Source organism: Macrosteles quadrilineatus, unplaced genomic scaffold (genome assembly GCF_028750875.1).
Source record: "Macrosteles quadrilineatus isolate MER2022 unplaced genomic scaffold, UCM_ALF_1.0 Scaffold_60__1_contigs__length_738512, whole genome shotgun sequence".
NCBI lineage: Eukaryota > Metazoa > Arthropoda > Insecta > Hemiptera > Cicadellidae > Macrosteles > Macrosteles quadrilineatus.
Genome location: NW_026542653.1, coordinates 219,992 through 233,964, shown reverse-complemented (window position 1 = coordinate 233,964; position 13,973 = coordinate 219,992). Strand labels below are relative to the sequence as shown.

The following is a 13,973-nucleotide window of genomic DNA, read 5'->3' as shown; positions in this document are numbered from 1 at the left end:
CGATCACACAAAATATAGTACAGATAGGTTACATTGATCAGAAAGTTTTGGATTTGGGCAAAAAGAAAACAACTGATAGAATGTGTTGGAAATATATTTACAAGTCAAAATGAAATTCAAATATTCACAACAAATGTATGAAAGATTTTACGAAAGTTATAACTGTTCTTGTGAAAGAGGAGTATCACCATCCACGGAGCTAAAGAAGGTGTATATTTTCCTGCTGAGTTCAGGACCAATTCGCCTGCTGGAGGTTAGTGGTCCTTGGCATCTTCGAACCTGTTGTAAAAATTTGTGATCTTTAGAATGTAGTCCATTATTTGGCTGTAATTTGATTTTGAAATAGATACAGATCAATCGATGAAATAATTGAGTTCTTATAGTGCAGAAAACAGAATTTTAGGGTTGACATGGTTGTAAAATTTATAATTGTCCGAGTGCTGAAAATGTATGGTAATAAGATTATAGAGCTGTATGAAGACATTATGTAGCATTACAATACAAACAAGGCTAAACTCACATGGATGTCCCGAAGCAACTCCTCGCCCTCCTTTTGGGTATTGCATTTGTCATATGCCTGAAACAGGTAAAGTATACAAGTGTTGTAATGACAAATTTAGGCTAATACTAAGTTAAAAAAAAACATCAAAGAGTAAATGATAACATTTTCTAATGAACTGTCTGACAATGCAGGAACATTAATCTATATTTTTAACTCTCACAAATGAATGCAAACAACTCAACTGCATTTTTACTGGTAGATATTGATTTTTTAAGCCAGAGAAACTAAACACCCAGCTAATGATTCAGGCTGACTAGTAAAAGCAAATAGAACTGTTGAGACACGGGCTAGTTCAAATATGAAACTCCAATTTTATTGCTTTTAGTACAGTATGATCTGAGCATATTTCTTTCATTGCTATCAGATAATGCAACCACACACAACATAGAAAACAGCAACTATTGTTAAAATGTATATTTGACATCTAAATTTAACTATATTACATGTCAACACTGAGGCCAAAGTCGAAGGTGTGTACACCCTTAAATTTTTTTAACCCATAGCTGAGTGGTAGTGCTCCCCTAGTAATCAGAAGTTCACTAGTTCAATCCTGAGAATTGTGTAGATCATTTTAAATTAAACCTATCTTTCCTAGTCCATCTATGGTCTTACCTAAGGAACCAGCTTATCTTACTCAGTATCAAAGTATTATTCAATCCTGATTCAGCCATCTTCACCTAAAAATATGAATCCAATCTTATATTTAGCAAAGCAGATCCAGCTATTCTGGAGGAACTGACCAACACAAGTGCTCGAGGACTGGGGTAGACAGAGACGATGGCCTGGGCTACGTCATGTCCAGCCAGATTGAACTGGCACAGTTGTTGTTGCCACAGTCGCAACAGTCCGTTGCCTGCCTTGTCCACAGTGACACAGTCACGACTGTCACCCACGGCAAACCACTCCAGGTTCTCCAACTCTCTGCGCTGCTTCTCTAGTCTGCAAACGTCATCAGACTGAGCAACGAGACCAGTTTTAGATATATATTGTAAGAAAGGATACCAACCCCGAAATCACGGTGCTCATCTACGCCGACACATTACACTTAGTTGACCGGTTGGTGTGAACACAGCCAACAGAAACATGCAGTTTTTGAGAAGCATGAGCATAAATTTCAAAATTCTTTTCACATCTGCCGTTATGTTAATACCCTTTCTTACAATATGTAAGATTTAGATATAGTATGTATATCAATCACACTTTAGGATGCCAAGTTCTAGCCTCGGAAAATGTAAAGGAGCAAGCTGTTAAGTGTTTTTTTATGTCCCTCCACCTTTAAAACAAAACCTTTGAGTCTTGAATCTAAGTCCTAAGGCGCTAAAATTCTAGCTCGGACATTAAACATTACTTCAGGCTAGTCCTAGAGGGTTGCGGCATATATTATGACATAGATGAAATCCATTGGTGATTGGCTGGATTTTAACCCAGGACCTCAGGCTCCGAAGCCCCAAGCTCTACCACTAGACCAGCTCGCTCTCCAAGCTGTTTATTGGTAGAACACAGGGCTTTGATTTCTGAGGTCCTAGGTTCAAATATCGCTAATCCCAAATGGCTATTAGCTTGACCCTCTAGGCCCTAGGCTTAGCCCCAAGTAGATATTAGTGGATTAGCATTAAGTTTCAACATTGACGCTTAACTTATAAAATAATAAATGGATGCATTTCAAAACCTCAGATTGCACAATACTGCACACAAAATAAAGGACTACAGCAATAACATCTAGGTACCACCAAACAATACTCGACAAACAGGCTATGCCTTTTTTTTTTTTTTTTTTTTTTTTTTTTTTTAGCAACATGTAAGTGCGAGTGCTTTAACTATGCAAAGATGGCAGTCTAAATCAATGGGGTTCTAACGAGATTGAGTCTATGTTTAAGTGAACTTAAGTAACTTAAGTGTGAAGTGATGTTAAGAATGGTGGTAGCATTGACTATTGGATACTGAAGTATGTACATACAATCTATGGACCAGCTGTCACCAATTTTTATTGAATAATTTATTTTTGTAAAAAAATACAACCGACTTCAAACGCTCTAAAAAGAATGAAATAATTTCAATAAAGTAAACTTTTGTATTAGGTAAGCTCACGTATTTTAAGTCGGCGCGGCTCTATGATGATTTTTGATACAAAATTGAAAGAGGGTGTCCATATTGCAGGTGACTATCTATAACTAAAGGTGTTAATCTGCATGTCTTTTTCATAGTTATGCGTTAAGTGTTATTTTATTACCGTAATCAGAGATCGGCATTAGAGTGGTATTAACGATTATCTTTAAAAATCGTATAACACATTTAAATGTTTTTTAATTGGAAAAGTAACGTTTTAATACTAAACTAGCTTCTTTTCCCTATCATAATATCAAACTAAATTATTTTCCTATTCATATAGAACATTTGTGTGTGTTATTTTCATAATGCATTTATTCTGAAGTAGGCCTAAACATAAAATACAAGAAGATATTTCCTTTAATATATAAACAAAACAGTTCAGTATGTTTTTTTTTATATATTTATGTTAAGTTATCCAGCTACAATTTATTAATTTTCAAAATACACACACAATATTTAGTTTCAATCATATTTGCAGTTTAAGCCGCACCGACTTGAAATACGTGAGCTTGCCTAATACAAAAGTTTACTTTATTGAAATTATTTCATTCTTTTTAGAGCGTTTGAAGTCGGTTGTATTTTTTTACAAAAATAAATTATTTCATGATTTTTAGTGACTGTATAAGTGTTTATATATTAAATACTTGAGGATTTTTGATAAGCAAAACTGTTTGACACAATCAAAAGTTCCACAGAACAATCATTATTTTAAAACTGCTTGAGGCACCTGTTCAGGTTACATAATCAATGGGTATGAAAATAAACATTTTTAGATATTCCTTAAGAAGGAAAGAGTTGTCCATTACATTAGGCCTAATGACAAACTAATTGTCTTTTCTAGATACATTGACATGTCAGACATCATCGTTTCCTGCAATCGGTGTACTTCTACATTATAAAAAGAAATACAGTAACGTCTCAAGCCTTATGGAATGAAAGTTATTCCTCAGCTACCAGCACTAAAAAATCCCTCAAAAGTGGAAAATTGGTCGTTAACACGTATAGTACCTTTGGAAAATATTATATAAAAGATTGGTTCAGCTTAAAGTGGTGTAAGTCATGTAGGGGGTTTTGTTTGCTCAAGATATAGCCTAGTCGAAATTGCAAATCATCTTCCTCTAAGACTTTCCAAAGCAGGCATAATAGTATTGATATGATATAGTAACTGGGTAGAGAATATTAATAAACATTCCACATCTGCAAATGAAATATGTATATGAAAGATTGGTTCAGCTAAAAGTGGTGCAAGCCATGTAGGTGGTTTTGTTTGATCAAGATATAGCCTAGTCGAAATTGGAAATCATCTTCCCCTAGGACTTTCCGAATCAGGCATAATAGTATTGATATGATATAGGCCTAGTAACTGGGTAGAGAATACCAATAAACATTCCACATCTGCAAATGCATGTTTAGTAATTAAAATATTTATCACTTTTAAGACAATTGACGATTATGCACTGTCACACTTCTTCGGTCGTGTAAGGAATAATTGCATTTAATTTATATTTAGACCTGTTTTACGAATGCTTTGGTTTTCACAATACACCTTTATTTGTCAATATCATACAGCTATTCACTGAAACATATATGTTTTTGTAAGTCAGAATATTCAATACTAATAACAGAATTACTGTATACACAAATCAGGTCAAACGTTAAAATACATTTTTTATAGTAACCAAAACAAAATGCATTTTTCTCAATGTAATTCAAAGGCTCCATGGCAAGAAATAGTTTATTGATCAGTGAAGCAACTGTTTTATGAAGAATTGTCTGTAGCTTCATTTAAATGGTTTCAACTAACAGCTGTAGGAATGTTATTATTATTTATTGCCTTCTCTACACAAATGTAAACAATCTGCACAAATGTAAACAAAACAAATGTTGAATATTTAAGGTTTTCAGAATATTTCACCGAAACAAATATTATACTTAAACATAATATATAAGGTACCAAATAGAAATTCTCCTGGTTATTTTGGTGGTGGAACCACACTGATCGGTAAAAGAATCACAGAGAAATTGGTGAACATACATAGAAAAAAAAAAACATCGCCACAAACAAATTGAGAACCTCCTCCTTTGTTGGTAGTGGGGAAGTCGGTTAAAAAGAACATAGTTATGAGAGCCAGGACCAGATAAAATTCTTAAATATAAGAAGAAGAACTACTTATATCTCCTTTTTAAGATTAGTTCTAGTGTCTAAAATTCTATTTTCTATTTGTTGTCATTGAGGTAGTTGACATCATATAAAAGATACAGTATTGTTATTGGAAAAGTCATCCTATCACTATTAATTGGTTAAAATGTCTGTGTATTTGATAGAAATTAGTAATTTAAATCTGCACAATCTGTAGGTGGTCCAATTCAACTAGGCCCCTACGTCCATTTGGATTTTTTTTTAACTGGCGACAACTGTAACATGGGGATGGAACGTCTAGTCCTTAAGTAAATATAACTTACATTGATCTTGTGTTTTTTCTTAATCACTATTCATATATGTTTGGTATGAATTCATCAATATTTTAAATACCACTAAAACCTCCGACAAGCACTTACTAATAATATTTCTTTAATGATTACTCTGATTCTGTAACTTACTTAAATGGTGTTTCAGCAATTGCTTTCGTAATTTGTAAGATTAGTTGACACAGGTCGTCTGGGCTTTCGATTATCCTGTGGTTGCAATTCATCATAATCTGCAGTTCAATCAATTCTTCTTCTATTTCTTTTCTAAAACCAATAAAACATTTAGTGACAAACCTTTTGTGTGATAAGACAAAAGTGATTCTGATATAATACTGTATTGGCTAATTAATTTATTAATAATATGGATTGAAAAGGTTCGAAACCCCTGTTGACTAATTGAAAATACTGAGAGTAGAGGAACGAACTATTTATTAATTACTTTTACCAAACATTTTTAGATTAAAACTGCAAGTGTATAGTCTGTGTATAGTCAATGGTACAGGCTACAATACTTGTCACAATGGTGCAAGTCATAATTGCACAAGTCACAATGGTACATGTCACAATTAATTGTGCAAGTCAAAATTGCAAATGGTACAATGGTACAGGTTTAAATATTAATTGACACAATGGTACAATATGTCACAATGGTCTGTTTTTATTTAACAGTAGGAAGTCATTGAGCGCGTTCATGGGAACATGTACCGGTGCACCGGTGCAAAAATGTGTCGTTCTGGGAGACCGGTGAGTTAACCTAGCAGACAGCAATTTCCTCTTTTTCCTCCACCGGTGCAAGATTTATGCACCGGAGAAATTGTACGGTGCATAATACACATGCGGCCTCTGATTGGTCAGTTTCTTGGACAACGACATGCAGCTACAGCAAGATGGCGGGTCCATCAAATAATGTTAATCAGTTTTATAGGTTATGTTGCGTAATGAGTGAATAATTTATTCTATGAGGGGGTTATATTACGTATTAAGTGAATAATTTTCAAATAATTTATTCTGTGAGGACAAGTTTGTTTGGTTTAAATATTATAAAATAAATAATAGGTGAATGTGTAAATTATAATCCGATGTGTACCTTAAACCGGTGAATAACTGTTCTGGGATACAAAGACTCTTGCCCCGGGGCGGTACCGGTGAATAAGTCACCGGTGCACCGGTACATGTTCCCAGAACGCGCCCAATATTACATCTGGTCAATAGTGTGTAGGCTACCCGTTTTCACAAATATTTTAACAATGGGTAGGCGTTTTATTTTCACATCTGTTTTTAAACTAATATTGCAATGTTTACATCTCACCTAGTTACATAAGGAAATTCATTTTCATTACTTTCTTTTCTTCTTCTTTTTGGATTATCCCCTGTGTTGTGTCTTCTTTTACTTTTGATGTAGCTGAGAACGTAATTTTTCTATTAGGAATAACCGTTGAAATTAATTAGTTTTATGATTAATAAAATGTGTTTATAACTTTTTAAACTTATTGAGGAGCTTTATCTATCGAGAGCTATATGTTAACTGCAAAAATTACTAAATATTAGAGAATTTGTTTATTTGTACCCATAAAAATTTTACTTACAGGTTTAACGGTTTCATAATAATAAACCAATTAAAAAAATTATATAATGTTTTGATTTTAATAACGAAATATAAAAGTGTTATTAAACCTTTGGGCAATTTTCTTAAAAGGTTAAGTGTGCCTTTTATTAAGATTGACTGTAAAATGCCATTAGCACTCAGAAAAATACACAGTTGGGTGGTGAGAGGGCGGCAAATTTAGGACTTGCCCCCCCTAGAAAAATGCATAGCTGCGGCCCTGGTTAGGCTATATTAACAATAACAAGTTAATAGGTACAAACTGGAATGTTAAACCTACAAAAGTGGTTGTTTCAATATTGTTTGAGAATATACTTAAACAACACTAGCCCTAATAAAAGATTTTAAATACAACTTGTCAATTATGATAAGGTATTTTTAAAACTGTGAGAACGTACCAATACACTTTTAAGATATACCTGAAATAGCTGTTCAATCCATAGAATACAAGATAGACTGACTTCCCAAAATGTTGAGCTTGTATGTCCTGAATCTGAGAGCATAGTGTATGGCTCTTGATGGCAGGAATTACAGTTTGCCAATCCCAAATGACAACAATGTAGTTTTCTTCTTCTAATCTCAGTCCTGGCTGCAAAACATAAACATATGTTTACTATGTTAACATAGTCTTAATGAGTATTATCATACCCTCCTCTACTACAAGGCCATGGCGAGATAAAAGTGGCAACACAGCTGTCCCGTGAAACCGAATCAGCTGTTGCACTATTTATAATGGACAGTATAGGAAATGTTTATGTTTACATTTTTTTTATTTCTGTTATGACTATGTCAATAAGCATGACTAGCGAGTTGCCACACATCAACGCCTTGGGCTTGTATGGAGTAGGTATGGTATTATTTTTTGTTATTGATCCAATTGTCAAGAACCAAGAGCGCCAGTATTTAGGCTAATTATATACTTTAAATCAAAGCTCCATTTTAAAGAAAATGCAGTGGAATGGTCTTTTTCTAAAAAGGAAATGTTTGTGAGTTACAGAATTCATAAACAATGGGACTTTAATGACAGATAACAGATTTTTAAGTGAATTAAACTGTTAAAGACTGTTGATCCTCAGCCGATAAACTTCTACGACTTAAAGAGTTCTGAAGCTTTATAGCATTGATTGAGATATTTTAAATACTTACACAAAATAAGGCCTACAATAACGTATACAATTAAACCATTACACCACCTTATTATTGTTATGTCTATTCTTTCTAAAACTTAAAGTGATTAGGATGTAAATCACTTAGTGGCCTTTGGATATTTTGCAATTTTACGGTAGCCTAAGAACTTAGTTTTCAAGCACTAACAAAGAAAGGCACTACAACTTACTAACTCTCGTTTCCAAAATATTGTTTGGGGGATAATATGGGCAGAGATTTGGCATTTTGATTCTGAACTCTGGACTGAATCAATTAATTTACCACCAAAAGGACAAGACACCAGCGATGAATCCACCACTACTGTCATGTACTGAAACAAATAATTATTCATTATATACAAGCATGTAAAGATGCAAAATTGTACATTAGTGTATTGAAGCCAAGGCAAAGTTACAAGGGTTGTCGGTAAATTAAGTTCTCTAATAGGCTCCAATTGCGGCCAAAAGAACAAGTTCAAATGTGACACCATGCAGCTCTTTAATTCCCCTTTAACTGATCTAGCCAGTTCCTAAACCTAAGCGAAGATTAATCTCACAATGTTCATTTAACCATCTTTGAAGAATGCAATTTTTACTTCCAATTTGGAAGTTCCAAATTGTACTTAAGATTCTAAAAGTTCCAAACACTTTTCACTATTCATGCTGCTCAACAGATGATGTACTTTGAAAAGTGCATGACCCCTTGGATCTAAAAGATGTAATCACAGAAAACACAATTAATACATGGGGGTGGTCGATTATACCTTACATTTTACAAGACAAAACAAATTACCGCATAGCGATGACAACCAGGAACACGGCGTTAGATTTTAAATAGCTAGACCACAACTGGAGCTTGTTGGAGACCTTAATTTATGAACAATCCTCATATGTTATAGGATTCAGTATATCTAGGGCCCTATTTATAATAAAAGGTTAAATTACCTGTGTCCGCCAGTTGATCCTTATGTGCTGTGTCCTATTACAGGATATGCATTTCGGCAGAATAAATTGCCATCATCAGTCCTAATATAAGATCTTGATCTTCCCCATTTGGTGCGTCTTGCAGGCCCACTTTTATAAACGGGCAGACTGGGCATATGCCCAGGGGCGCCGGTGGTTGGGGGGCGCCCTAGGGGCGCCCTGAACCACCGCCCGCACTAAGAAAAATAGGGTTTCATCAGCCGGGATTTAAAAAATAAGATGGGTGATTTCAACTTCTAGTTAAGTGATTTTTCCTTATTGCTAAAGTAAATAAATACAACAAAATTGAAAATACTTGACCTTCAGGTTATACCTCGTGTAATCAGGGAAAGGCAGGCAGCAGTGTGAACCGGGCGCACTTACTATACTATCAGAGGCAGGGAGGCCCATGGGAGGCCTGCATGGTGGAAGGAAAATACATAGGTGTGCTATTCCCATCATATGCTGACGTCACTCAGATTGCAAACACCATTTGACCATTTAGAAAAATTGTAAAACAATAACAATCAAATCAAAACAAATATATACTTGTATGACAATAGGCCTACATCAGCTGATTTTGTTTGCAATTTGGGTGATGTCAGAAAATTACGGGAATAGCATGTAGGCCAGCTGTAGTCTAGAGGCCTACGGTTGACGTGCACCTCCTCTCCCTCACAGTCCCACCCCCATCCCCACAAGTCACAACTACCATATAGTTTGTGTATTCATTGCAACTACCGTGTGGCTCCAGTCACTAGCCAGTCAGTCCAGTGCAGTCCAGTACTACAGTAGTCCAGTTCAGTACTGTACTCCTCCCTCAGTAGTCAGTAGGTTGTGTTCGTGTTGTGCCTGCTGCACAGTACTCAAATCAGTCACAACACAACCTAAACTGTGTCAGTCACTAGTCAGTGTTGACACTAACACTGCAGTTAGTGAACCAGTAATAAATAGAGTAGTGTCGATACAAGTAAGTAGGCCTATAAACAGTGAAAAATGCATAAAAAACCTAGTGCAGCCGAGAGCCGCATTCGGTTGGCTCAAAGAAAACAAACTCAGGAAGCAGTTTTAAAGAAAATGACATGTATTAACCAGTATTACCATTGATACGGAATTGAAAACTCCCTCCCGAAACAAAACTGGTAAAAAAAACACGCTAATGTATAAATATATATATGCATAAGCCTATAGTAGAACCATGGAAAAAACATACTCCTTAGTGGAATCTCGTTCAATACATGTGTAATACAATGAACTGCACACTGTAGGCCTACTGTACTGAACAGTAATCAAATCACTGCGTAGTGCATTAAGCTATTGGCGCAGGGCAAGAGGCATTCATTGCACTCACCCCAACGCCCAATCCACCTGCAGTGAATTTCGGCGAACCGATGAGTCAACCCCCTTCGCTCATATATATATAAGGGGGCGCTATGCTTTTGGGTTTGCCCAGGGCGCCACTGACCCTTAACGCGGCCCTGGCGTCTTGAAGTATTGAAACACGTACACGAACTTTACACTTATATACATTACGAATAAAACAAACAAATACACGGTAGACCTACTTTTATTTTAGTTACTACGGACATGTAGATGCGCGTCGGTCGTGAGTCGAGACTCGACACACGACCGACGCGCGTCTACATGTCCGTAGTAACTAAAATAAAAGTAGGTCTACCGTGTATTTGTTTGTTTTATTCGTAATGTATATAAGTGTAAAGTTCGTGTACATGTTTCAATACTTCAAGACGCACCAAATGGGGAAGATCAAGATCTTATATTAGGACTGATGATGGCAATTTATTCTGCCAAAATGCATATCCTGTAATAGGACACAGCACATAAGGATCGACTGGCGGACACAGGTAATTTAACCTTTTATTGTATGTCATACCGATCCGGAACAACAACAAACAACATAAAATTAAGCCCTATCTATATATTAATAGGCAAGCATGTTTCTTTAAAACCTTTTTTCTCAGCTCGTGTGTATCGTAGGGAAAATCTACGCATACCGTTAGAAAGCTATTTTCCTGTAGGTGTGCAGAATCCCTTTATAAATTTAAATAGGCTCAAAGATAAGCGCAAAAAATGAGTTTAAAAATTTGAAAAAATTTACATGGATCTTATGCGTTGCCATGCTGGTGACGAAATAACAACGAAATATAAACAGAAAATCAAAACAAATGGAAGAAACTCCAATCACATGTTTTATTTACAGTATGGGGTGAAACATTAACATAAGTGAGTACCGTACATTACATATTTTTGGTCGAGTTTCAACCACTGGACATTACTCGTTTAAGTTAAAATATGACATCACAGATAGGCCCAAGCCAGCTTTTCAGTGTAGCCTACGTCTCTTGGTACCTACACAAATTATTGTGAATTGTGATCTATCTCTTACTGTAATATTTCTGATTACCTGTAGCTGTTGCAATCAAACATAAATAAACTATGGCTCCTCAAGAATTCAAAGTCAATCGCTCAGTGGGGCTGACCAAAATGCATCTTTTTGGTCGTAATGTGATTTTGCTATATTTTTTTTATTTTAACGCAGAAGGGCTTTTTTGAACTTAATGTAGAAAAAAATTACCTAAGTTACGCTTGTACTTTCTTGTTCAGTACCAGAATTATATAATCGATGGTGGATGGATAATTTTTAAGTTACTGTACTGTTTTAGCAATATTAGGCCTACTTACTTTTAAACAATTCCCTGGCTTGGTATAGTTTTGTAACTCCTTTGCGGCAAGTTTTTCAGCTCTCTTTTGTTCTTTTTCTCTTTGTTTTTGCTCTTTGTCTTCCAACCGTTTACCGTTGGTCTTCTTTGGTTTTAGTCCAGCATTTCTTTCTCCATCCAGCTAAGGTAAATATCATAATTGTCAAGTCATATTCTAAAACTTAAATTACTAGATTAGATTATACTGTGCTACACATAATTTGTAGGCTGGGTTTGATTTTGGGCGAAGACTAGTGAACGGTGATACCACTCAAAGTCAGAGTTTATGTTTTGTCTTGTTACCGACTAAGATTCTAAGGTTCTTTTGCAGACAAAGCATTTATCAACAGACTTGCTGCAGAGGTCTTATTGGTGGTCTGTGTTGGACAGCACATGGTTTGATTTAGGACCCGAAAAGCCATTTGTATATTTGGGAAATTTGTTGATTTGGTTTGATTTTATACCTTTGATAGTGCATTGTTCTCTAGTAGAACCTCAATAACAAGACTCTCGTGAGGATTACTACTAAATAAGACTTGTTATCAAAGTTGACTTCTTATCGAGGTTTGCAATATAACATGTGATTAGGTGTGAAATCAGTTATAAATAGAGGATTTGAAAATTACATTTATTATTAAGGGTGACTTGTTATCGATGGTCTTGTTATCGTGGTTCCACTGTATAGCCACACAAACCCTTAGTAGACTTTTTTATGATTGGATTGTGATGGAGAAAGGAAGAGGTTAGCAAAGTCTTTAAAAGATTTTCCTTCATATGCATATGGCAGTTTTTCTGTTGAGCATTAGGCTATAACTAGAAATATACACCTAAACAATGTCTTGCAGTACTTTTTGAGAACAGAATTTTTAAAGATGTAGTCCAGTAAAAATTAATGTTAGGGGTTCCCACGACTCTCCTATTTAATGTGCAGCTGAGCTGCAGCAAATATGTTAAAAGCCCAATGATGATGAACATCAACAAGCTTTACTCAGGATCAAACTGGCTACCTCCTGTTTACTAGAAGAGTTTAAACAAATTTAACCTGCCATAATCGTTAAGAGAATTAATAAATCGAAAGTGTGAGTTTTTATGGTGTGCTTTACATTCTGTGTGATTCAGCCTGAATTTTAAGGGGGCTGGCTGCAAATTGATTCATTTAGTTTAGCAGTACGATTGAAAAAGCTTATTTGTAACTATGTTAGTTGCTAAAATTTAAGTTATATTGCTAAATGCTTACTTACCTGATCGTTTACTTGTAATTTTTCAAAAGCAGGTTTGAAAAGTTCTGATTCTGAGTCCAGTGTTTCAGTATTAGGCCTACATTTGTTGTTTTTACTGTATTTTAACAAAAGACGATCAAGCTCGTCGCGGCTTAATTCAACTGATTTGATGTTTTGGTTTGACTCAGTATCTGAATGATCACTTTCAGAGAGATCATGAAGAATTCGCTTAAATGGGCTTATATTCTTAAGTGGGCTAGAATCAATTTGATTTTTGTCAACATTTGTACAAGGAGGATTGTTAATATTTTCACTGTCATTAAATACTTCGGACACGTTAATGAATGGGGAGGAGGGTCTTGAGGTGTCGCTTGATAGACTAATAACATCAAAATCAGCCATAATTTCAAGATTTAAACTAGGCCTAGTGATTGAAGCTTAAGTCAAGTTATAAAGCATTTAACTTAGTTCGAGTGCCTATATTTGGTTTCACAGAAATTGTAATATACAAACAGTATTCTTTCTCAAAATAACCATGCAGTGAATTTCAACATTATCTATCAATCCTAGACACAACAATCAACCTAACCTCTCCAAATGTTTAACCTCTTTGATAGCCATAGCCAATTCGAAATATAAAAACAAATTAAGTTACGTAGTTTACAGTCATTTATTATGTCACCAAAGGTCATAAATATATAACTAAAAATCCTGATATGATTCAAACTCTAAAAAACTAAATCAACATCTACCTACAAGCTCAGTGCTTTATAAAATTTATCAAACAAGCAAAAACAAAACCAAAAAGGAGAATTTGAATTTAAGATGACAGCAGACAGCAGCTGGTTCGTACAGTACTGAACTAGAACCATCCAAGATCGAGTGCTAATGGAGATTGGCTGGCATTGGATTGGAGTAGCAGCAACGAATCAACTGATTGGTTAGATTGGAGCGAAGCACGAGACAGCACAGCAGACAACTCTAGTCTGAACTCAAACTCTACCAGTAGAGTTTGTTTGTTTGTTTGTAGGTTATGTTTTATGTTATGATGTTGTGTGAACCGCTGGTGTAAACGAACTCAAGAAGAGACATTTTTGTGTGTATGTTTTCCAACAGCAAAATAATTTCTTTCAAACTGATTTGTGAAGAATAACAGTTATGAAAATCAGACTTAATACAAAC

The 13,973-nt window shown here is 35.2% G+C and overlaps 1 protein-coding gene across 1 annotated transcript; it reads right to left on the bottom strand.

The window, feature by feature from the left end:
- Positions 1 to 78: 78 nt before the first annotated feature.
- On the bottom strand, positions 79 to 13,480 carry LOC128981955 (crossover junction endonuclease EME1-like). Its single transcript, XM_054400957.1, has 9 exons — positions 12,813 to 13,480; positions 11,555 to 11,713; positions 8,080 to 8,220; positions 7,163 to 7,332; positions 6,450 to 6,542; positions 5,273 to 5,404; positions 1,303 to 1,501; positions 521 to 577; positions 79 to 279 (listed from the first exon to the last, which is right to left on the bottom strand). The coding sequence occupies exons 1-9, from the start codon at positions 13,191 to 13,193 to the stop codon at positions 157 to 159; spliced, it is 1,455 nt and encodes a 484-aa protein (XP_054256932.1). The 5' UTR covers positions 13,194 to 13,480; the 3' UTR covers positions 79 to 156.
- Positions 13,481 to 13,973: the final 493 nt, after the last annotated feature.